This window comes from Mobula hypostoma, chromosome 14, assembly GCF_963921235.1.
Source record: "Mobula hypostoma chromosome 14, sMobHyp1.1, whole genome shotgun sequence".
Lineage (NCBI taxonomy): Eukaryota > Metazoa > Chordata > Chondrichthyes > Myliobatiformes > Myliobatidae > Mobula > Mobula hypostoma.
Genome location: NC_086110.1, coordinates 40,611,434 through 40,636,212, shown reverse-complemented (window position 1 = coordinate 40,636,212; position 24,779 = coordinate 40,611,434). Strand labels below are relative to the sequence as shown.

Here is a 24,779-nt window from a genome sequence, read left to right as displayed (position 1 = left end):
GGAATGTTATGATGAGGTTGTATAAGGCATTGGTGAGGCCGAATCTGGAGTATTGTGTTCAGTTTTGGTCACCAAATTACAGGAAGGATATAAATAAGGTTGAAAGAGTGCAGAGAAGGTTTACAAGGATGTTGCCGGGACTTGAGAAACTCAGTTACAGAGAAAGGTTGAATAGGTTAGGACTTTATTCCCTAGAGCGTAGAAGAATGAGGGGAGATTTGATTGAGGTATATAAAATTATGATGGGTATAGATAGAGTGAGTGCAAGCAGGCTTTTTCCACTGAGGCAAGAGGAGAAAAAAAACCAGAGGACATGGGTTAAGGGTGAGGGGGGAAAAGTTTAAAGGGAAATTAGCGGGGGCTTCTTCATACAGAGAGTGGTGGGAGTATGGAATGAGCTGCCAGACGAGGTGGTAAATGCGGGTTCTTTTTTAACATTTAAGAATAAATTGGACAGATACATGGATGGGAGATGTATGGAGGGATTACGGTCCATGTACGGGTCAGTGGGACTAGGCAGAAAATGGTTCGGCACAGCCAAGAAGAGCCAGAAGGCCTGTTTCTGTGCTGTAGTTTCTATGGTTCTATGGAAGTTATTGCTGTACAAAGGGGTTATACCAGTTACTGAAAGCAAAGGTTCACATAATTTTTCCAATCAATACAGGTAATATTAGATAATTTTTCTCAATAAATGAACAATGTATGATGTTCTTTGTGTTATTTATTTAATTGGGTTCGCTTTATCTAGTTTTAGGACTTAACGTGAAAATCTGATCACATTTCAGTTCATATTTATGCAGAAACAAAGAAAATTCTACAGGGTTCACAAACTTTCTAGCACCACCATTGCTATCATTCTCTAATACTACTATGTACTGGCAAGACAATCTTTCCTCCTCTCTCGGTCCTGATGCAGTGAATTGACCTGAAATGTCAATCGGCACCTATTGTCTCCACAGATGTTGGTGGTCCCATTAAGTTCTTTCAGCAATCTGGTCTTTATTGCAGATTACAGCATCTGCAATCTCTTTTGTTTTCAAACCACTAGCATTTAATTACAATTGCTCCTTGTAAACTTTAGGCTCAAAACCCCAAAAGCAGAAAACAACTTCATCATGAATGCCAAGTCGATCCATGATCATAAAGTTGATCATCATTGAATCTTAAGGCTCGTCAGCTATTAAAGTCAAAGACTATATATAAAACAATTATTTCTTCATAAAATGTACTTTTTTATGACCAAAAGACTGAAGAAAAAAAATCTTTCTTACATGACCATTTGCTATATCAATCAAGTCTCTCAAACGACAGCCTCTTCTGTGTCTTCTTTCATAACAGATACTGTCCTCAAGGACAATATAGTTTGTTCCATACAATCGCAGGATTCTGTATACTTCTTCAGGAGAACGTTTGGAATAAATCTGATAGATCTTCAGGGAAAGATAAAACAAATAATATCAATACTGAATGCATAAAAGGCTTTTTGGCTTTTCGAGATAAATGCATGCAACGTGCAGTTCCTCCTATGTAAGGAAGTAAGGACTTAACCACTATACTTGACTATTAAGGACTAAAGAATACCAATTACGCATTTGTGTTCTTGGTATATTACCAAAGCCACATGTGCTGTTCCAAAACCAGTGTTGCTGGGAAAGGTGGATTAAAAGATACATTTACATAGCGTCTTCTACAATCTCAGGATAACCCAAAATGCTTTTTTATCCAACAAAGTCCAGTCAGAATATATGTAATCACTGTTGTAAGTTAAGAAATATACACACAACTAGTTGCTGCAAGCAGCAATATAGTTAAAAATCAGGTAATTTTTTTAATTCACAGAATTCACAGCCTGCTTTTTTCCATATGTAATAGAAGTCAAAAGATGGATTCGAATTAAGAAAACACATCTCACTCCAGGAACTAATCCCCTGACAATGAAAGAATTGTTTGCTTCACTGGTGCCTTACCTGTTTAGTTCTATCCCTTAACTTTTTATCTTCATAATGAGGGTGATTGGTTATTGTTCTTCCAGTACACAGTTTGATTCCTGCCAGTAACTGCATACTTCCAGCAAACACTGCATCTTTAGAAGTTTTTAATCTTGTACAGGGAAGTGGTGAGAGAAAGATAAATAAATTAAAATTAGTAATGCAGTAAAAGGTGAAATGCTTGTTGCTTTGTTGTTCAATATTTTTGACAGGAACATTAAAAAAAATGGGAACATTTTGAAATTGTGCCCCTTTTATAAAGGTTATTGTCCAACATTAATTCCTTAGTAACAAGATTTTGTTTTAATATTTGCCTGTCCAATATTCTCTTTATACATCATCATCTGAATTGCTACAGGTTGCTGCTATGTTACCTCTAATATAATGCAGTTAATTTACCACAGAGTTAGCTCATCAAATATCTTTTGAAATTCTATCCATTATTTCTTCTTCAAAGCTTTTCCAGCTAAAAATCTAATAAAGTGGACAGAGATGAGAAGGATCTTATAAGCTTTTCAACTGCCTTAAATAAATAAGCTTTTTTCTAAAAGTATACCCATTTCATAATCTTCAACTTACTTGGTAAATCTGACTGTTACTCTGCGTATTCCTTTCTGCCTTCGTGTGCAATATAGAAACTTTCCTATCTCACAAAAAAAACATTCAAACTCAGTTGATAAGAAATCTCTATTTCTGATATCCACAGTATGTTCCTATACTGTGGAAAAATTCTCACAGATGCATCTAAAGCTGTACATTGCATTGGTTGATACAACTTCTTTCAGTGTTCCAAATGAAATTCCAGGAACTGCTGTCCTAATTTACTGCAGTCACATCAATGAAAGTGCCATTCAAAATTAAAAACACATTTTGATCTGTTAGGGACAAGAAATTTAGTAAAATTTCAACGTAAATTTTGAGTGAAAATAGTTTAACTTACTTGATCCAGTTCATTAATTCAACAGTATCAGGGTCATAAAATTCCCTTAAATCTGACAGCTCAGCCATTAACTTTGGCCAGAACTAGAAATAAAGGAAAAAATACACGATGAACAAGTCCAATGGTTCTATCCTTTCTATTATTCCTAACAGGACATAACATTGGAATTGGTTTATTACTGTCACAAGTACCAAGATAGAGTGAAAAGCTTGACTTGTAGTGTTCATCCAGATCAAATCATAGCACAATGCATTTTGATAAAACAAGGTAAAACAATTATAGAATGCAGAATAACATCTAACAGCTACGGAGAAAGCGCAGAACAGGTAAACAATAGGTGCAAGATAATAGTGAGATACTGAGACAACATTCATCGGCCATCACAAACTCACAAACTGTTGCAGTCCTTCTACTGGTAAATCATCTAAAGCATTGTTGGGCAGGAGTTCCAGGCTTTGCTCCAGTGATAATAAAGCAATTGCAATAACTTGCCAAGTTACGATGCTGTGAAGCTTGAAGGGGGACGTGCAGGTAATTGTGGTTCTCTGCACATGAAATCTTACTCCTTCTTGCTGGTAGAGGTAATGGGTTTGGGAGGTATTAACAGAGCACCTGAGGTGACCAAATGGGTTTCATTTTGTGGTTGGTAAATACTGCAGGCAGTCCAGATGAAGAGTCTCAGCTTGAAACACCAGCCGTTTATTTCCCTCCATAGATGCTGTCTGGCCTGTTGAGTTGAGTTCCTCTAGCATTTTATATGGACATTTGCCCTGTTTTTTTCTTGTGAACGTATCTGGACAATCTTCCACATTATCAGGCAAACTCTAGAGCTTACTGTACTAGAACAGCTTGGCTAAATGTATGCAAACATGAGGAAATCTGCAGATGCTGGAAATCCAAACAACACACTCAAAATGCTGGTGGAATGCAGCAGGCTAGACAGCATCTATTGGAAGAGGTACAGTCGACGTTTCGGACCAGAACCCTTCGTCAGGACTAACTGAAAGAAGAGATAGTAAGAGATTTGAAAGTGGGAGGGGGAGGAGGAGATCCGAAATGATAGGAGAAGACAGGAGGGGGAGGGATGGAGCTAAGAGCTGGAAAGTTGATTGGCAAAGGGGATACAAGGCTGGGGAAGGGAGCGGATCATGGGATGGGAGGCCTGGGAGAAAGAAAGGTGGGAGGGGAGCCCAGAGGACGATGGAGAACAGGCAAGGACTTATAGTAAGAGGGACAGAGGGAGAAAAAAGAGAGAAGAAAAGGGGGGGGGAGAGAGAAATAACAAATAAATAAATAAGGGATGGGGTGAGAAGGAAAGGGGCATTAACGGAAGTTAGAGAAGTCCATGTTCATGCCATCAGGTTGGAGGCTACACAGATGGAATATAAGGTGTTGTTCCTCCAACCTGAGTGTGGCTTCATCTTTACAGTAGAGGAGGCTGTGGATATCAGAGTGGGAATGGGACGTGGAATTAAAATGTGTGGCCACTGGGAGATCCTGCTTTCTCTGGCGGACAGAGCGTAGGAGTTCAGTGAAACAGTCTCCCAGTCTGTGTCCGGTCTCGCCAATATATAGAAGGCCGCACCGGGAGCACCGGACGCAGTATATCACCCCAGCCGACTCACAGGTGAAGTGTCGCCTCACCTGGAAGGACTGTCTGGGGCCCTGAATGGTGGTGAGGGAGGAAGTGTAAGGGCATGTGTAGCACTTGCTCCGCTTACAAGGATAAGTGCCGGGAGGGAGATCGGTGGGAAGGGATGGGGGGGGGGAGCAAATGGACAAGGGAGTCACGTAGGGAGTGATCCCTGCGGAAAGCAAAAAGGGGGGGGGAGGGAAAGATGTGCTTAGTGGTGGGGTCCCGTTGGAGGTGGCGTAAGTTACGGAGAATTATATGTTGGACCCGGAGGCTGGTGGGGTGGTAGGTGAGGACAAGCGGAACCCTATTCCTAGTGGGGTGAGAGCAGATGTGCTTGAAATGGGAGAAGTGCGTTTGAGAGCAGAGTTGATGGTGGAGGAAGGGAGCCTTATATTCCGTCTGGGTAGCCTCCAACCTGATGGCATGAACATTGACTTTTCTAACTTCCATTAATGCCCCTCCTCCCCTTCTTACCCCATCCCTTATTTATTTATTATTTTTTCCCCTTTCTTTCTCTCTCTTTTTTCTCCCTCTGTCCCTCTCACTATAAGTCCTTACCTGCTCTCCATCTTCCTCTGGGCTCCCCTCCCCCTTTCTTTCTCCCTGGGCTTCCCATCCCATGATCCGCTCCCTTCTCCAGCCTTGTATCCCTTCTGCCAATCAACTTTCCAGCTCTTAGCTCCATCCCTTCCCCTCCTGTCTTCCCCTATTATTTCGGATATCCCCTCCCCCTCCCACTTTCAAATCTCTTACTATCTTCTTTCAGTTAGTCCTGACAAAGGATCTCGGCCCCAAACGTCGACTGTACCTCTTCCAATAGATGCTGCCTGGCCTGCTGCGTTCCATCAGCATTTTGTGTGTGTTGCTTGGCTAAATGTATGGTTAGCTTTCGAGCTTGTATTTTAATAGCCTTTTCTGTAACAAGTACTCTCAACTATTTCTTGTTGAACTATGCTTGAAACAACTTGGCTGAAAACTTCTGTGTGGGTGGGAATACAGGGAGGAAACTAAGATGGTACTTAGTACTTCTAGATGAAATGAAATCAGATGCTTCAACTTTATTTCTAGCACACACATGATACAGCCTGACATAAGTAAGTAGGGCATGTCATTGGAGCCTCTTTGTCCATTTATACATGTAAATTGCATCAGTAATAACCATCACCATCTGTGAGATCACTAAAACTCTATTTTTGCTATATTTCATAATAGCCAACCATGAATTCCCAGATTTGTTCTGATACAATTTATAACAATTATCTTGGTACACAACAAAATGAGATGTCTTCAACATGAAGTAATGACTTCACTTTCTGAAAAACTAAATATCAAAATCAAGTTTAATATCACTGGTATATGTCGTGAAATTTGTTGTTTTGAGGCAGCAGTACGTTGAAATACATAATAATGAAAAAACTATAAATTACAATAAGAAAATTTAATTAAATAAGTAGTGCAAAACAAGAGGAAAAAATTACTGAGGTAGTCTTCATGGGTCCATTGCCCATTCAGAAACCTGATGGCAAAGGGGAAGAAGCTGCTCCTGAATCCTTGAGTGTGTGTCTTCAGGGTCCTGTACTTCCACCTTGATGGTAGCCATGAGCAGAGGACGTATCCTCTGGGTGATGGGGGTCTTTAATGATGGATGCCGCCTTTTGGAGGCATCACCTTTTGAAGATGTCCTGGATGTCCAGAGTTTACAAGCTTGTGCAGCTTTTTCCAAAACTGTGCAGTGGCCCCTCCTTACCAGTTGGTGATGCAAACAGTTAGAATGCTCTCCACGGTGCATATGTAGAAATTTGTGACATTCCAAGTCTCCTCTAACTTCTAATGTCATGCCTTCCTTATACTTGCATCAATACGTTAGGCCCAGGCTAGATCCTCAGACATATTAACACCCAGGAAGTTGAAACTGCTTACTATCCACTGCTGATACCCTGATGAGGACTGGAGTGTGTTCCCTCGTCTTCCCATTCCTGAAGTCCACAATCAGATCCTTGATCTTGCTGAAGCTGAGTGCAAAATTATTGGTGTGACACCATTCAACCAGCTGATCTATCTTGTTCCTTGATTGTCAGCAAGGAGAGAACATTATTTCCCATCTGCACAGACTGTGGTCTCCCGGTGAGGAAGACAAGGATGCAACTGCAGAAGGAGGTACAGAAGACCATGTTTTGGAGCTTGTTGATTATAACTGAGGATATGATTGTATTGAATGTTGAGCTGTAGTCAATAAACAGCAGTCTGATGTAGGAATTGCTATTGTCCAGGTGATCCAAGGCCGAGTGGAGAGCCAGAGATTGGGGACCTATAATTCCCACCAGAGTTGTCCAGGACAAAGCACATTTAACACAGGCAGATGAGTGGGGAATAAGGTAAAGTATGCTTATCCCTAGATTCACACTCCATCTGCTGGCAGAGCCAACATGGAAGTAACATCCGTTAATGGTCTAAAGCTAGCCAGGAAACAGTGGAAATGGTAACCAAGGAAACACTCCACTATCTCTGGCATACTACTTTCTGGCAGGGTGAATGGATTAAGGGTGGTGGAGGGATGAGGAGTGGTAATCCCTTGATAAGATGAATATATCACAGTTTGAAAGTTATGTTGAAGAGGGTGCAGGAAACATTCACCAGAGTGCAGCCTGGATTAGAGAGTATTAGCAATAAGGAGAGATTGGACTAAATTTGGATTGTTTTCACTGGAGAAATGAAGGCCGAGGGGAGACATGATAAAAGTCTATAAAATTATGAGAGGGAGCTATCAGAATCTTCTTGCCGAGTTGAAATATAATATACCAAAGGGCATAGCTTTAAGGGATGGGGCAAGAAATGTTCAAAGGAGTTCTCTGAGGATAACTGGAACGTACAGCCAAGAGGGCAGACATAACAGTGGTGTTTGAGGTATTTGGATATTCACAGAAACATTCTGTTTTATGGTTACATAGAAACATAGACACATAGAAAATCGGTGCAGAAGTAGGCCATTCGGCCCTTCGAGCCTGCACCGCCATTCAGTACGATCATGGCTGATCATCCAACTCAGAACCCTGCACCTGCCTTCTCTCCATATCCCCTGATCCCTTTAGCCACAAGGGCCATATCTAACTCCCTCTTAAATATAGCCGATGAACTGGCCTCAACTGTTTCCTGTGGCAGAGAATTCCACAGATTCACCACTCTCTGTGTGAAGAAGTTTTTCCTCATCTCGGTCCTAAAAGGCTTCCCCTTCATCCTCAAACTGTGACCCCCCGTTCTGGACTTCCCCAACATCGGGAACAATCTTCCTGCATCTAGCCTGTCCAATTCCTTTAGGATTTTATACGTTTCAATAAGATCCCCCCTCAATCTTCTAAATTCCAGCGAGTATAAGCCTAGTCGATCCAGTCTTTCATCATATGAAAGTCCTGCCATCTCAGGAATCAATCTGATGAACTTTCCTTGTACTCTCTCTATGGCAAGAATGTCTTTCCTCAGATTAGGGGACCAAAACAACACACAATACTCCAGGTGTGCTCTCACCAAGGCCTTGTACAACTGCAGTAGTACCTCCCTGCTCCTGTACTTGAATCCTCTTGCTATGAATGCAGGAATACAATTCGCCTTTTTCACCGCCTGCTGTACCTGCATGCCCACTTTCAATGACTGGTGTACAATGACACCCAGGTCTCGTTGCACCTCCCCTTTTCCTAATGGGCCACCATTCAGATAATAATCTGTTTTCCTGTTTTTGCCACCAAAGTGGATAACCTCACATTTACCCACATTAAATTGCGTCTGCCATGAATTTGCCCACTCACCTAACCTATCCAAGTCACCCTGCATCCTCTTAGCATCCTCCTCACAGCTAACACTGCCGCCCAGCTTCGGGTCATCCGCAAACTTGGAGATGCTGCATTTAATTCCCTCGTCTAAATCATTAACATATATTGTAAACAACTGGGGTCCCAGCACTGAGCCTTGCGGTACCCCACTAGTCACTGCCTGCCATTCTGAAAAGGTCCCGTTTATTCCCACTCTTTGCTTCCTGTCTGCCAACCAATACTCTATCCACATCAATACCATACCCCCAATACCTTGTGCTTTCAGTTTGTACACTAATCTCCTGTGTGGGACCTTGTCAAAAGCCTTTTGAAAATCCAAATATACCACATCCACTGGTTCTCCCCTATCCACTCTACTAGTTACATCCTCAAAAAATTCTATGAGATTCGTCACACATGATTTTCCTTTCACAAATCCATGCTGACTTTGTCCGATGATTTTACCACTTTCCAAATGTGCTGTTATCACATCTTTGATAACTGACTGTAGCATTTTCTCCACCACTGATGTTAGGCTAATCGGTCTATAATTCCCCGCTTTCTCTCTCCCTCCTTTTTTAAAAAGCGGTGTTACATTAGCCACCCTCCAATCCTCAGGAACTAGTCCAGAATCTAAACACTTTTGAAAAATTATCACTAATGCATCCACTATTTCTTGGGCTACTTCCTTAAGCACTCTGGGATGCAGACCATCTGGCCCTGGGGATTTATCTGCCTTTAATCCCTTCAATATACCTAACACCATTTCCCTACTAACATGTATTTCCCTCAGTTCCTCCATCTCACTAGACCCTCTGTCCCCTACTATTTCTGGAAGATTATTTATGTCCTCCTTAGTGAATTAATATGGACTTGATACTTTTCTACTTTCTGAGATACCACATAAAACTCACAGGAATACAACTTACCTCATAACAAAGATAAATACAAATTGATATAGGAACTGCAAATCTCACCACACGGACCTGTGCAAACAAAAGCAAAATATATATTATTAGTACCAGTTAAAATGGGACAAAGGATAAAAAAGCAGTCACACTGGAGCTACTGAAGCATAGTTTAAAGAAACAGTCCTAATTACTAGGAGCAATACTTGTTATACTTAAATATAACCTAGAACACAGCAGAGGAATCTAGTTGGCTTCTTAACTGACATGATATTCAACTGTACTGTGACAAGTTTACAGCTTAATGAAGCTTGATTCCTAACAGGTATTGACAGAGTCTTTAGAAAAGTCTATAAATTAAGCCCATGGCCGCACAAAACTACTGTTAAATATTAAAAATGGAAGCATTTTAAACAGGCACATTTTGAAGTAACCATGTTGAGGAGTAGTGTTTCAAGGATCAGTACAGGGATCACTAGTTTCTAATTTCCATCTGTGTAAATGCATTAAATTTAAGAATTCAAGAAAAATTTGCAGATAACAAGAATAAACAAGGTAGTCCATTCTGATGAACCACTTATAAAAATAAAAAGTAATAGTACAAAATAAATAGATGAATAATAATGGTGACTCTCTACATGAATAGGTGGATGCTGTGTTGATAGGCTTTCATGGAGGATGAATAATTAGCTTTTCCTAGCTCTATTTAAAATAGAATTCTCATCAAAAATACTAAAATACAATACTGAAATTTATTTGACATTCAAAGTTTTACATTATACTTGCCTTTGTACATTTTAATGATTAAAAATAATACATTTCATTCTTAGTCAATATTTTTTTTGCATTCTTTTTAAGGATCAAAATGTAAAAGGTAACATTACTGGACAAAATGTGATGCCACAGTAATTTTGTGATGGACAATGAAACAAATTTTAAATAATTGAAATACAGACTTTTCCCCCATTTTTAAGCTATTCCTTTCATATTCATTACATGCTTTTAAACATAATATACCACACTTCACATGTGTATGGCCACATTAATGGCTTTATTTGAAACATATTTCAGAGTATAATACTTAAGTTTGAGCTGAATGCCATGCAGCTTGAGTAACTCAAGGAAAATAGTTAACATGTTATTACATTAACCAAAACAGCAAAGCAGAATTGTATTTACTGAAGAGTCAGCACATACATGATAAATTGAATAATCTCCCAAACAGTATCATTCCACATAATCTTGAGCTCTGAACAAGATGAGGATTTCAGATCAACATGAAATAAATTTCCAACTGTGCAGTTTTAATAAAAAGCTTTCTTATTCAAACATCATATCTGCACTGAATGCTAAAGTCTCAGTAAACTTGAATATTTGTATCACTAAGGATTTCCATTCATCTCATCAATCACACAACAGGTCAAACTGCTGTACAGGGATGTTTTATTTTCAACCCTACAATAACTTAATTAGAGTTAATTTTATATTCAAACCTAATTGAAATTATGTACATTTTTAAAACCTCTGATATACAATTTCAATTTAGATAAACTGTAAATGTCAGTGTTACGTGGTTGGCTGTAGTTTTATTATAATGTAGAATAGTAGGCCTTTTATAGCTAAGTTGTTTAACAAAGTAAAATTAGTTTTCTAATATTAACATTATTAAATATTAAACATACAGCAGTCACTACATGGATAATTTTGTAGTTAATATGAAAAATATAATTTAAAAAATAATGGGCTATCTACATCATGGACATGATGTGAAACAAACTGTTATTTCATCATTTCTTAGGCACAGAAAGATCGGATTCCTTTTTAAGAAACCAATCACCTGAAATTGCACTGCCACCTGATGCCAAGCTGTAATACTACTTAAATGCAAATAAGCAGAATCATAAATATGCACTGAAGATAATTCAAGATAAAAGGCATTAACTATTTTGGTTAATCTTGATAGTATGTACATATTGACATAATACAATCTAAAATCCTGATGCAGCAATTATTCTTTGCATTATACCTATAGTTAAAATACATTTCTCTATTAAACATAGTTGCTCAGATCACACATGGAGACTGTACCTGGCATCACTTTGGGTGAACTACGTAATTACATAACCATTTATCCTCACTTATAGTCTCAGTTAAATAATAAAACTGTATAGAAAATTATGTCAGTCATCAATGAGATCACTTAGAATTCTTATGGAAAGGGAACGAAGCTGATGTCAATAAACAGCCATATAATTGCTCTGGTCTACATATTTATTGAAAGATATTAAAATGCTTTTGCAGCAATCAAAGATACAAATAATGGTTGTATATTATGATTGGTGTTTAATACTTACTAATGTTAATATTAGAAAACTAATTTTACTTGTTTAAACAACTTTTCTAAATAAGATTTACTACTACTCTTCTTAATAAAACTACAACTAACTTTATATCAGCCCATGCTCCAAAAAAAACTTGATCGAATTGACCTCAACAAGGAAGTCCCATATATTTGTTAAAGTCCAATAAACAACAATACTTGGGCAATATGGAGAAAGCACATTCAAAAATAATACTGGCATTTCGTTAAAAAAAAATTGCACACACTCAGGGGCCACTTTTTTAGATACACTCCTGTACCTAATAAAGTGGCCACTCTTGTATGTTTGTAATCTGCGGCTGCTGTAACCCGTCCACTTCAAGATTCAACGTGTTGTGCATTCAGAGATAGTCTTCTACACACCACTGTTGTAACACATGGTTATTTGAGTTACTGTACCCTTCCTGTCAGCTTGAACCAGTCTGACCTCTCCCATTAACCGCAGAACCACCACTTATTGGATATTTTTTTGTTTGTGACTCAATTCTCTGTTCACTCCAGAGAACGCTGTGTATGAAAATCCCAGAAAATCAGCAGTTTCTGAGAAACTCAAACCACCCCTTCTGGCACTAATCATTTCAGAGTAAACGTCACTTAACTGCATCTCTTCCCCATTCTGATGTTTGGTTTGAACAACAACTGAACCTCTTGAGCATGCCTGCATGCTTTTATGCACTGAGTTGCTGCCACATGATTGGCCATTCGATACTTGTATTAACAAGGTTATAGGTGTACCTAATAAAGTGGCCACTTAGTGTATACTTGCAACAATAATTTAAAAGAAATGTGTGCAAGGTAAAATGTAATACGAACCCACAGGGGAGAAAAAAGCCGAAGTGCTTTGAGAGTTAGATTCCAAAAATGACTGCTGCAAATTGCTGCTGATGTAAAAATACACATATGGGATGTCCACAGATATTTCATCCTGGAAGAAGCAAAAAAAATGGACTAAGCGATCTATACATTATAGAACATAGAACATAGAATAGTACAGCACAGTACAGGCCCTTCGGCCCACAATGTTGTGCCGACCTTCAAACCCTGCCTCCCGTATAACCCCCCAACTTAAACTCCTCCATATACCTGTCCAGTAGTCTCTTAAATTTCACTAGTGTATCTGCCTCCACCACTGACTCAGGCAGTGCATTCCATGCACCAACCACTCTCTGAGTAAAAAACCTTCCTCTAATATCCCCCTTGAACTTCCCACCCCTTACCTTAAAGCCACGTCCTCTTGTATTGAGCAGTGGTGCCCTGGGGAAGAGGCGCTGGCTGTCCACTCTATCTATTCCTCTTAATATCTCGTACACCTCTATCATGTCTCCTCTCATCCTCCTTCTCTCCAAAGAGTAAAGCCCTAGCTTCCTGAATCTCTGATCATAATCCATACTCTCTAAACCAGGCAGCATCCTGGTAAATCTCCTCTGTACCCTTTCCAATGCTTGTGTAAATCAAAATCTATTTATCATGGAAGCATATTTTGCAATAGATATGAACACAATAGAATTTTGCCTGAAAATTATGTATGATAATGAATTATTTATCAGATTAGAAGATTGTAAGCAATTCAGGATTAAAAATTCCAAAAAACATAATTTACTACAATGTTGCCTCTTAGTTGTAGTTATTCCTGCATGAGTTTTTTTATTTAAACTTTTATTTTGGCAATGAAATTTTGGTAGTGAAAAATGATAATGTCAGAATATCAAGACAATAATCTTGATAATTGAGTAATCAGAATGAAGGATTAAAAAAGTAAGAGCACCAGGACTACCAAGGAAATAGAGTAGGTATGATCAATGTTTATTCTGAAGGTAGGAGGAGAATTGGGGAAGAATTAATTAATGAAGAGTGAAAAGCGATAGAAAAGAAACATGAAATACTTCTTGAAGTTTCCAGTATCATGTAAAACCTGAAAGAATGAAAGTAGACAATAATAAATAGGACAGGAGAAGATGATATGACAGAACACGTATTAAAGTCAGTATCTGCAAATTGAAACCAAGTTGCCTTTGGTGATGAGAGAAACTGATGTCCACATTCAGATGATAGGTGGAGGATGTGAATCTAATGGCCACACAATAACACATGAAATTTAATAAATGTAATGGACTCGTCTTCCACTTATATTACAAAACTTAGAACATTATATTTTAATTTGGGCGCAAACAACAGGAATTCTGCAGATGCTGGAAATTCAAGCAACACACATCAAAGTTGCTGGTGAACGCAGCAGGCCAGGCAGCATCTGTAGGAAGAGGTGCAGTCGACGTTTCAGGCCGAGACCCTTTGTCAGGACTAACTGAAGGAAGAGTGAGTAAGGGATTTGAAAGTTGGAGGGGGAGATCCAAAATGATAGGAGAAGACAGGAGGGGGAGGGATGGAGCCGAGAGCTGGACAGGTGATTGGCAAAAGGGATACGAAAGGATCATGGGACAGGAGGTTCGGGAAGTAAGACAAGGCGGGGGGGGGACCCAGAGGATGGGCAAGAGGCCATCGACTTCTCTAACTTCCGCTAAGGCCCCACCTCCCCCTCGTACCCCATCTGTTACTCATTTTTATGCACACATTCTTTCTCTCACTCTCCTTTTTCTCCCTCTGTCCCTCTGAATATACCTCTTGCCCATCCTCTGGTCCCCCCCCCCGCCCCCTATCTTTCTTCCCGGACCTCCTGTCCCATGATCCTCTCGTATCCCTTTTGCCTATCACCTGTCCAGCTCTTGGCTCTATCCCTCCCCCTCCTGTCTTCTCCTATCATTTTGGATCTCCCCCTCCCCCTCCAACTTTCAAATCTCTTACTAACTCTTCCTTCAGTTAGTCCTGACGATGGGTCTCGGCCTGAAACGTTGACTGCACCTCTTCCTACAGATGCTGCCTGGCCTGCTGCGTTCACCAGCAACTTTGATGTGTGTTATTTTAATTTGGGATTTCATTTATGCTTGGACTGAAGGATCAAGCCAATTAAAAAAAAACATTTTCTCAACAGTATTCTAATAGTTTACATGTACAGTATCAACCTTCAGCAAAAATATTGTTCATGTTCTTTGTGGAAGCACAATGGACCTAGTAGTGTAATGGATTACCTCATTGTACTCAAAGCCAGCAGACCAAATAACACATTATGTATTAGATTGTAGGCCATGTCTGGTCTGAGCAGCATCATGTTCTCTTCTTTAACTGTCGGACTCTGGGATAGACTGGAACAGCTATTGCAGCTGGAGAGAGAAAAAATAATTAACTACAAGTGAAGTTTTTTTATTAAGCATTCTAATTTGAAGATCTCAAAATATTGATAATTCATTGTAAATTGACAATATCTTCATATTAAAAATCAAAAGATTTGTTCAGCATATATCAATGAAGTTCAAAATAACTGAACACAATGTGGTACAATATAAATATTCCATAAAGTTCACTACGGTAATGAACGAATATAGATAAGTGCAGAAAAATGGTGAAGCAAAGGATTGAAAAAGACTGTTCAATCCAAAAAATTGATTTCAAAAATCTTTCTAGCATTCCCCTGAAGTAAAAATTTTAATCCCATTGCCAATGGTATTGATTTGGAAAGGAGGAAGTGCAATGAGACTTGAGGGTCCTTGGACACCAACTGTATGAGATCTGTGTTTCTGGACTAGGGAAGTGCAAACGTCCAACTCACAGAAGTTTAAAGTCAACTTATGGAAACTCAGCTCTTTTTTACCCCTGATACAGCTAACAACATATTGATTTGACACTATTTTCAATACAAAAAGATACTGAGCTATGAAAATATGCACACAAGAATATGTCCATCAGTTCCTGCTGGTCAACACGGGACTGGAACCTTATTCAGAAGTTCTCAAGAGATAAGAGGGAAAATAATCACTTGAATTTGGTGATAATAGAAGATAACAGGTTGGCACCTGCTCTGAAATTCAAGCGGAATGAGAGATTAATTAATTCATCTTCAATTAAGCAATTTCCCAATAAATCCCTTTGTTGTTAAGGGATGATGCAAAAATTTAAAAAATCAGATTTTCACCTCATCACACAACATAAATTCACCTAATCTCAGCTGTTTGTTCTGCTGTTGATCTTTATTTAATATTCTTTCCAAAAGCCTTAATTTTCCTTGCTGAAAGCCTAGGGTATAGCCATAAATTATGGATACTAACATTTTTACCTTTTTCTTTCTTTATTAATCTTATTATTATTGTTTTAAAAGGAACATAAATACAAACAAGAGGAGAATTATCTCAAATATATTATCAATAACAATACAAACCGAGATTAAGATAGACATTATCAAAATCATACATATTGTTAAACTAGTATAAAATATATAATAAAAAAAGAAAACAGCAATTCTCCTCTTATCAGTTCATGAAGAAGAAAGAAAAAAACTTTGAATTTTAAATAAAGGAAAAAAAAACCACTACACTACATAAAAAATGAAACAAAAAAAAGGGACTGGGCAGTCCATTTTGAGGATACAACCAAAAAAGACTTTCTGATCAAATCTAAAACTTTGAAAAAAAATTGGAAGAGTAATAAATCAAATTAAATGAAAATATTGAATAAAAGGTCACCACATTTGCTTAAATTTAAAGGATGTATCAAATGTCCGACTTCTTATTTTCTCTAAACTTAAACAGGACATAATGGAGGTAGATTAGAGTCCTTCCACTTCAATAAAATGGCTCTGCTAGCCAATAAAGTCGAAAAGGCTATCACACGTTGAGCGGAAACAGGAATGTTTCCTGCTTCCGATGGGATAATCCCATAAATTGCTGTAAGGAAATTAGGTTGTAGATCCAGATCCAAGACTTTTGATAGCATTTTAAAAACATCTCTCCAAAAGTTATCTAGCTTTATACAAGATCAATACATGAGTTAAAGTGGCCACCTCAATATTACATCTGTCACAAATAGGATTGATATTGGAAAAAATTCGCGCTAGTTTATCCTTTGACATATGGGCCGGATGCACTACCTTGAACTGTATCAAGGAATGATGGGCACAAATAGATGAGTTATTAACCAAATGAAAAATTTTACTCCATTGACTATCTGAAAATGACTCTTGCAATTCCAATTCCCAAGCACGTTTAATTTTATCATTAGATATCATTTGTGAGTTCAATAACCGTTTATAGGTTATAGCTATCAACCCTTTTTGAAATGGTTTAAACTGAAAGAGAGCATCCACTATATTAGGTGGATAAGCAGAAGGGTAATTTGGCAACAAACCACGTAAAAAATTCCTAATTTGTAAATATCTAAAAAAGTGTAAATTAGATAAATCATATTTATCCACTAACTGAAAAAAAGACATTAAACAGTCCCCTAAAAACGAATCTGAAAAAGTTATTATTCCCTTGGTTTTCCAAATTAAAAAGGCCTTATCCAAAATTGATAGTTTAAAAAAATAAATGAGATGGATATTACTAGAAAGGATAAAATTATTTAACTCAAAAAATCTACGAAACTGACCAAGTTCTTAATCACCAAATAATCTGCAGATGCTGGGGTCAAAGCAACACTCACAACACGCTGGAGGAACTCAGCAGGTTGGGTAGCATCCGTGGAAACGATCAGTCAACTTTTCGGGCCAGAACCCTTTGTCGGGACTGAAGAGGGAAGGGGCAGAGGCCCTATAAAGGAGGTTGAGGGAGGGTGGGAAGGAGAAGGCTGGTATGTGCCAGGTGAAAAACCAGTAAGGGGAAAGATAAAGGGGTGGGGGAGGGGAAGCAGGGAGGGGATGGGCAGGAAAGGTGAAGGAGGAATGGGGAAAGCACAACAGGTAGTGGAAGGAGGCGGAACCATGAGGGAGGTGATAGGCAGCTGGGGGAGGGGGCAGAAGGTAACAGGGATGGGGGAAGAGAGGGGGAGGGAATTACCGGAAGTTGGAGAATTCAATGTTCATACCAAGGGACTGGAGACTATCCAGATGGTATATGAGGTGTTGCTCCTCCAACCTGAGTTTAGCCTCATTATGGCAGTAGAGCAGGCCATGTATGGACATATTCAAAGGGGAATATGAAGCAGAGTTGAAGTGGGTGGCAACCGGGAGATCCCGTCTATTGTGGCGGATGGAGTGGAGGTGCTTGACTAAGCGGTCCCCCAATCTGTGTTGAGTTTCACCGATGTGGAGGAGGCCGCACCAGGAGCACTGGATGCAAACAGCTGACCCCAACAGACTCACAAGTGAAGTGTTGCCTCACCTGGAAGGACTGTTCCCTGTCTGCCCCCTCCCCCAGCTGCCTATCACCTCCCTCATGGTTCCACCTCCTTCCACTACCTATTGTGCTTTCCCTTATTCCTTCTTCACCTTTCCTGCCCATCCCCTCCCCGACCCCTTATCTTTCCTCTTACTGGTTTTTCACCTGGCACCTACCAGCCTTCTCCTTCCCACCCTCCCCCTACGTTCTTTATAGGGCCTCTGCCCCTTCCCTCTACAGTCCTGACGAGGGGTTCCGGCCCAAAACGTTGACTGATCATTTCCACAGATGCTGCCTGACTTGCTGAGTTCCTCCAGTGCGTTGTGACTGTTAGCAAATTCTTAATGTATGTTTAATAATGGGATTAAAATCTTGTCTACTAATCCTAGAAAACAAAAAAGGAAGAGGAGCTCCCAGTAAAGAGGCCAAAGAGAATCCTTTCACCGAGTTTTCCTCCAATTCCAACCATGAAGGACATTCATGTATATGTGAATAGTGAATCCAAAAAGTAATATATCGAATATTAATTGCTCAATAGTACATTCTAAAATTTGGCACAGCCATATCACCATCCTTTTTTAATTTCTGCAATAAGGGTTTACTCAATCTAGGATTTTTATTGTTGCAAATATAAGATAAGATTATAGAATCTATTCTGTCAAAAAACTTTTTGGGAACAAAGGAAGGAACTGCCTGAAATAAATATAAGAATTTCGGTAAAACTATCATTTTAATAGCATTAATTCGACCTATAATGATAACGTCATAGGCGACCATTTAGAAAGCATTTGTTTGGTATAGTCAATTAATGGAAAAAAATTATATTTATAGAGATCCTTGAAATTTTTAGTAATTTTAATACCAAGATAGGTAAAGTAATTTTTAGCAATACTAAAAGGTACTTGACGATTTGGATCCGAGTAATTATTAATAGGAAATAATTCACTTTTATGTAAATTTAATTTATACGCAGAAAAACTACTGAATTCAGAAAATATAGATAACATAGAAGGAATAGATTTCCTAGGATCTGGAATATAAACTAACAGTTCATCTGCATATAACGAAACCTTGTGTATTTTGTCCCCCTTCTCTTAATACCCTGAACAGTATTAGAATCTCCAAGAGCAATAGCAAAGGGTTCTAAGGCCAAGTTAAATAATAAAGGACCTTTTTATTGTTTTTCCTCATCTCTCAGGTGGTCCCTTTCTTTTCCCCCTACATCTTGTCCCCATCTGTAAAAATCTCTCTTAAATTCTCAAAAGAAAAGAACACATCCTCCTCTCTAATGTTTAAAGATTATTCTATTTTTTCTCACGTTTAAGTTTGCACGAAGTGAGTTGGTTTCATCTAGGATAAAATTATTTTTTCAAGTCACCACCTGTTGCTCAAAATTCACACTTTCCAGGAGAAATAATTCACTGCATGTTTCTGAGTTCATGTTTTAGATTTATTAGTTGTTTAAATTTAGCTTTAAAATAGTTTTAATTGCTTGTACACACAGTCAGCTACTTTATTTACCTCCTCCTTCATTCTTTGCACCCAGATCCAATCTCACCAATTTTTTTATTTTCCAAGGCCTTACTGCATTATCTGTTCCCTCCATCAAATATTCTCACATTTCACTAGATCTTTATAAAATGAAAAAAGTCTTTAAAAATCTGATATGAAACAAAAAAATACTATAAATATTCAGCAGGTCAGGCAGCATCTGTGGAGAGAGAAACAGAGTTAACATTTCAATTTGATAACCTTCCATCCCACAATAACTCTGCCTCTCTTTCACAAATGCTGTCCAACCTGACAAGTACTTCCAGCATTTTTATTTTGTTCCATTTGAGACTTTGAGCACTGGTAGTGTTTTACATTTAAATGACTTCATTGTTTTGCCCAAAATATATTAAAAAATGGACTTTGAAAAGAATCTGGTTTTCTTTCTCATGCTTCCAATATCTAGTACTTTCTTACAACATGGAAGGAAGCAGTTCAGACCCTTACGTCTGTATTGATTCTCAAACCATTCCCATCAGGAGCAGTCCTCACTGTAACTTATTCTCAGATACCCATTAATTTTCCCTAATTCCTCTGCAACCAACCAGAGTGGGGACGAATTACAGCAGCCAATTAACACACTTGCATACAAATTAACAGCTCTGACCCCAGGCACAATCTATAACAAATATTCAAAAGTAGATTTGACAGATGATCACTCTGTGATAGAGTCTGATCAAAGATTCTATTTGTCCCCATGACAATGCATCCACTTAAAACTAAATTCAAATCTATGCAAATCTATCAAATTGTCAGTACATCTCAAAAATCATCCTCTTCTAATCACCCTCATTTTAATTATTGACATTTTTAACATACCTGAGATTCCGAATAGCAACAATTAGAGCGACGATCATTGTAATAACTAAAACTAAAAGATATGAAGGCAAAATCAATGTGTTCAAAAGTCTTTGGAAGGTATCATGAGGCAGGAGGCCAAAGGCTTCTTCACATAGGTATAATTTAGCATCAAAATCCCTAAAGATTAAGCAAAAAAAAGAGATATGTAATTAAACATATCTGTTATTATATATACAATATGAGGTGCTGAAATGCTTAATTTTAGAGTACTCATGCTGATCTGGTTACTTTAATCTTGCATAAGATTAACTACTAACTTAATTACTACAAACTTGGCACTAATTAGATTCAGTGAATCTTAGCAAATATAACATTCAACTGAAATGTAGAACCTTCTCCAAATGCTCACTTAAAACTCTGAGATGCCATCTATACATACAATGATTGTGATAGTTTTCAACCTCAGTAGTCATTTAATTTGCAAATGCAATACTATACAATTCGAATGTTTGAAAGATATTTGGATGGATACATTGATAAAAAAGACAGAACAGAGATGGCAAGCCTATGGCATGTGCAAAAATGCTGCTGGGCACACAGCATGCTTTGGCGCATGGCAGCCTCGACTCTAAACTCCACCCATAATAAAAAACACATAATGATCGTCTTTACTGCCAAATGAAGCAGCACATGATTTTTCACAAGCCAAGAGCAGTGAGATTTTTTCCACAGGAAATATCTAATGCTGGTTTGCATGCAACAGAAGTCTCACTTAAAAGTTTATTTTCCTTTTGTTGATCTTTTATGAATATGCAGCAAAACTTACGATCTCATATTCACATTTCTTATGTTATATATGATGTATGAGAATATATTTAGAAATGTTACTTTTCAAATGTCTCTTTAAAAGATAAATATTAATTTTTGAATAGGTTTTCTAAAATGCTTCATTTATTTCAATTGTTATATTTTTATTAATAGTAAAACAATGAAAACATGTAAATAAGCAACAAAAATCATCCTTTTTCCTTTTAAAAGGGCCATAATTATTGTTAATAAATCATTAATCGATGATAATCTCTGCTCAAAATTACCATGATATGTGAAAAATTTTTAGAGGATTATTGCCAACTTGGGCATATGTTCTCAAAAGGATTTGATACCCCTGGTTTTGAGGGAAGCAAATAGGACTAGCTCGGGAAGGCACCTTGGTTGGCATGGACAAGTAGGACCAAAGGGACAATTTCAATGTTGTATAGCTTATGACTTTACAATCATGATTAAAAAATATAATTATGCTGGTAGTCATTTGCAATGCAATGCAAAATAGAAAATTGTTTTAATGTTAGAAGTTTAATTGCAATACTGGTGATACCATGAGAAAGGAACCTGAACTTCTGAAGAGCTAACAGCTATAAATGTACAGTGCACTTAAAATGCCCAAGCTTCCCTTTCATTGACCTAAACAAAGAACAAAAGAGGCCCCTTAACGAAATGGAACTTTTATACTGTAGTTCACTACCATAATAGCAAATGTGATAGGTACTTCTATATAGCAAATAGTCTACATGATAGATACTTCTATATATGTATGAAAAAAAATTAATGATGCAGTCATTTAAAGTCTATATAGCAAGAATAAAGAGAAATTACAGATTATAAAAATAATAGGAATGTAAAGGAAATTGAAACTAATCAAGACTTGTTAGAAAACAAAAGAACATAATTTTGAAGGTAATGCAGCCATGTGATCAACCAGTTCAGAAAACTAAGGGCGGAGATCCTGCAGTCATACAGCACAGAACAGAAGCCAAATACTTATCTACACTACTCCCATTTACTAGTCCATAACTTGTCATGTCTGGGAGATTCAAGTGCTCGCCTGGATACTACTTAGATGTTATGAGTGTACGCATTCCATCATCCACACAGACAGTGCATCTGAGAATCTAACCACACTCCAGGTGTTAAAACCTTTTCTCAGATCCCCTCTAAACTTTTTGTGCCTGCTCTCTCCCTCTGTTTTTTAAACTCAGCTATGGAGAAAGCATCCTGTCCGTGCCCCTCAATGTTGTAAATCCCTCAGCCTCTTCTGCTCCATGGAAAGCAAATCCAGAGACTATCCAATCTCTCCTTGTAACTGCAACATTTAATTCCTGGCAAAATCCTGGTGATTCTCCTCTGCATCATTCCCTCTAGTACAACAACAGACATATTTCAGCTTAGCAACACACACAAAATACTGGAGGAACTCAGCAGGCCAGTCAGCATCTCTGGAAAAGAGTACAGTCGATGTTTCAGGCCGAGAACCTTCGGCAAGACTGGAGAAAAAAAGCTGAGGAGCAGATTTAAAAGGAGGGGGAGGGGAGAGAAAACACAAGGTGACAGGTGAAACCTGAATGGGGTGGGATGAAGTAAAGAGCTGAGAAGTTGATTGGTGAAAGAGATACAGGGCTGGAGAAGGGAGTGTCTGATAGAAGAGGACAGAAGGCCATGGAAGAATGTAAAGGGGGGAAGAGCACCAGAGGGAGGCGATGGGTGGACAAGTAGATAAGGTGAGAGAGAGAAAAGGGGATGGGGAATGCTAAAGGAGAAGGGGGCATTACTGGAAGTTTGAGAAATCAATGTTCATGCCATCAGGGTGAAGGCCACCCAGACGGAATATAAAGTGTTGTTCCTCCAACCTAAGTGTAGTCTCATCATGAAAGTAGAGGAGGCAATGGATAGACGTATTGGAATGGGAATGGGAAGTGGAAGTGGAATGGGTGGCCACTGGGAGATCCCGCTTTTTCTGGTGGACGGAGTGTAGGTACTCGGTGAAGCAGTCTCTCAATCTATGTCGGGTCTCATCAATATACAGGAGGCTACATCGGGAGCACTGGACACAGTATATGCCCCTAACAGGTTCACAGGTGAAGTGTCATCTCACCTGGAAGAACTGTTTGGGCCCTGAATAGTCCAAGTTTCCAGACATATTTTAGCTTGATGGACAGAGCTGTGTACAGTACTCCAACTATAAGATAAAGCGAGTGGTTTGGTATCCTTGGGAGATTGATTATAAACATCTCAGATGCTTATAAACTCAGATAGATGAATGCATTTTCCTATTTCCACAGGCCGACAGAGGCATTTGATTTAAATGAATAAAGGAATTGACAACTTACTTGGAAGGAGAATAACAGAAAACTAATGTAGGGCAATGGCAAGCTAAATAAGTACATAGATAGACTGAAGCAGTTCGATACAGAAAAATAGCCAATATGTTCTCCAAATGAGTAGGATTGTGACTGGAAGAACACATTGAGCTAACAAATATATAGATACATAAAGATGGGAGTTAAAGTTGAAAAGGCCAAGAAGAGAGTAAAAAAGATTCTAAATATTTTTGTGCTCCACATTACATATTTTTTTAAAGCCATTCCTTAGGATTTCCTTATTTTGTCATCAAATATTTGAAACAGGACTTGGTAAAATTCTTAAAACCGTGATCTCTAACTCCAACCAAATCTCTCTGTGTCATTATTGGATGCAGACATCAAGGGTGATGCCTCATTAGTGCCTGCTTCTAGGTGCTCAAGTATTGATAAGCTTAAGAATTTCTACTGTGCTTTTGAGAAAAGATAACTGATCTTAGAGTGATCTTGTATTGATGTATTCATATCATGTGATAAAACCAAAATAATCTGAGGTTTGGAGAAATAATTAATTTGCTTTTACTGTATTTCTGTATGTTCTGACAAGACTGATAAGGTGTATATTCTGACAAAGGCAAGGTGGAAGGTACCTGATGGAACAGGCTGGTGGGCAGTTAGTTTGCGACATTTATATTAAATTCTTGCACGTATTGGATGAATAGATCTGAAGATCCCAATGCTACACTAAAAAATTCTCCTTTTCTCCGAAATTCTCAGTGGGGTGAACTGTTAGGTGCTTAGTCCATAGATGGCTGTAACAGCACAGAAAAATATGGCTTTCAGATAACAGCTGGACCACCTGTATTTATTCTACCTTTGTTTTGGTCAGTTTTCTGGTTGGACTTTGGCTTTCAATTGCCTGTAGAATTGCTTCCCTTTGGGCATAGTTGAGTTTCTAAGCCAAGAAGGTTTATTAGCTTCTGAATCTCCTAATCATTCTCATCAAACCAGTCCTAGTGTTTCCGGGTAGGGAAGCTAAGAGCCTTTTCATAAGTGAGAATTATGATGGGCTTCAGCATAGTCCAGACACTGTGGATATACTGTGGCTCCTGGTTGTTGACAATAGTCGGGTTCTCATGAGCAACTAAATAGGGCATTCTTATACCAGGGGCTTCAATGCTGACTTCCTTGAAGCAATGCTTTTGTTTAGATCATGTTGATTACCTTAACAGAGGGGATAGATGAAAGTCAGTCCAATAGTTAATTATAACCATTATCGTGCAGATGATATGACCATCCTTGTGGTCTCATTTCAGGTTATGATAAAATCTGACAGGTTCTAGTTTCTGGTGTAAGAGTATTAGCACGAGGTTGTGCACATCTATCTGGGAAAATAGTGTTGTTTATGACAAACCAATCCTCCAAACATTCCACC

General features: G+C 38.4%; 1 protein-coding gene across 3 annotated transcripts in view; it reads right to left on the bottom strand.

The window, feature by feature from the left end:
- Window positions 1-24,779, bottom strand: part of dpy19l3 (dpy-19 like C-mannosyltransferase 3) — a 68,871-nt gene that overhangs the window by 7,310 nt on the left and 36,782 nt on the right. For all 3 annotated transcript variants that reach the window (XM_063067461.1, XM_063067462.1, XM_063067463.1), the window contains 7 exons: window positions 20,229-20,387; window positions 14,739-14,870; window positions 12,469-12,580; window positions 9,297-9,353; window positions 2,929-3,011; window positions 1,968-2,100; window positions 1,272-1,430 (listed from right to left, as the gene is read on the bottom strand). In XM_063067461.1, coding sequence (XP_062923531.1) covers window positions 1,272-1,430; window positions 1,968-2,100; window positions 2,929-3,011; window positions 9,297-9,353; window positions 12,469-12,580; window positions 14,739-14,870; window positions 20,229-20,387 — 835 coding nt within the window. The remainder of the gene's footprint in view (window positions 1-1,271; window positions 1,431-1,967; window positions 2,101-2,928; window positions 3,012-9,296; window positions 9,354-12,468; window positions 12,581-14,738; window positions 14,871-20,228; window positions 20,388-24,779) is intronic.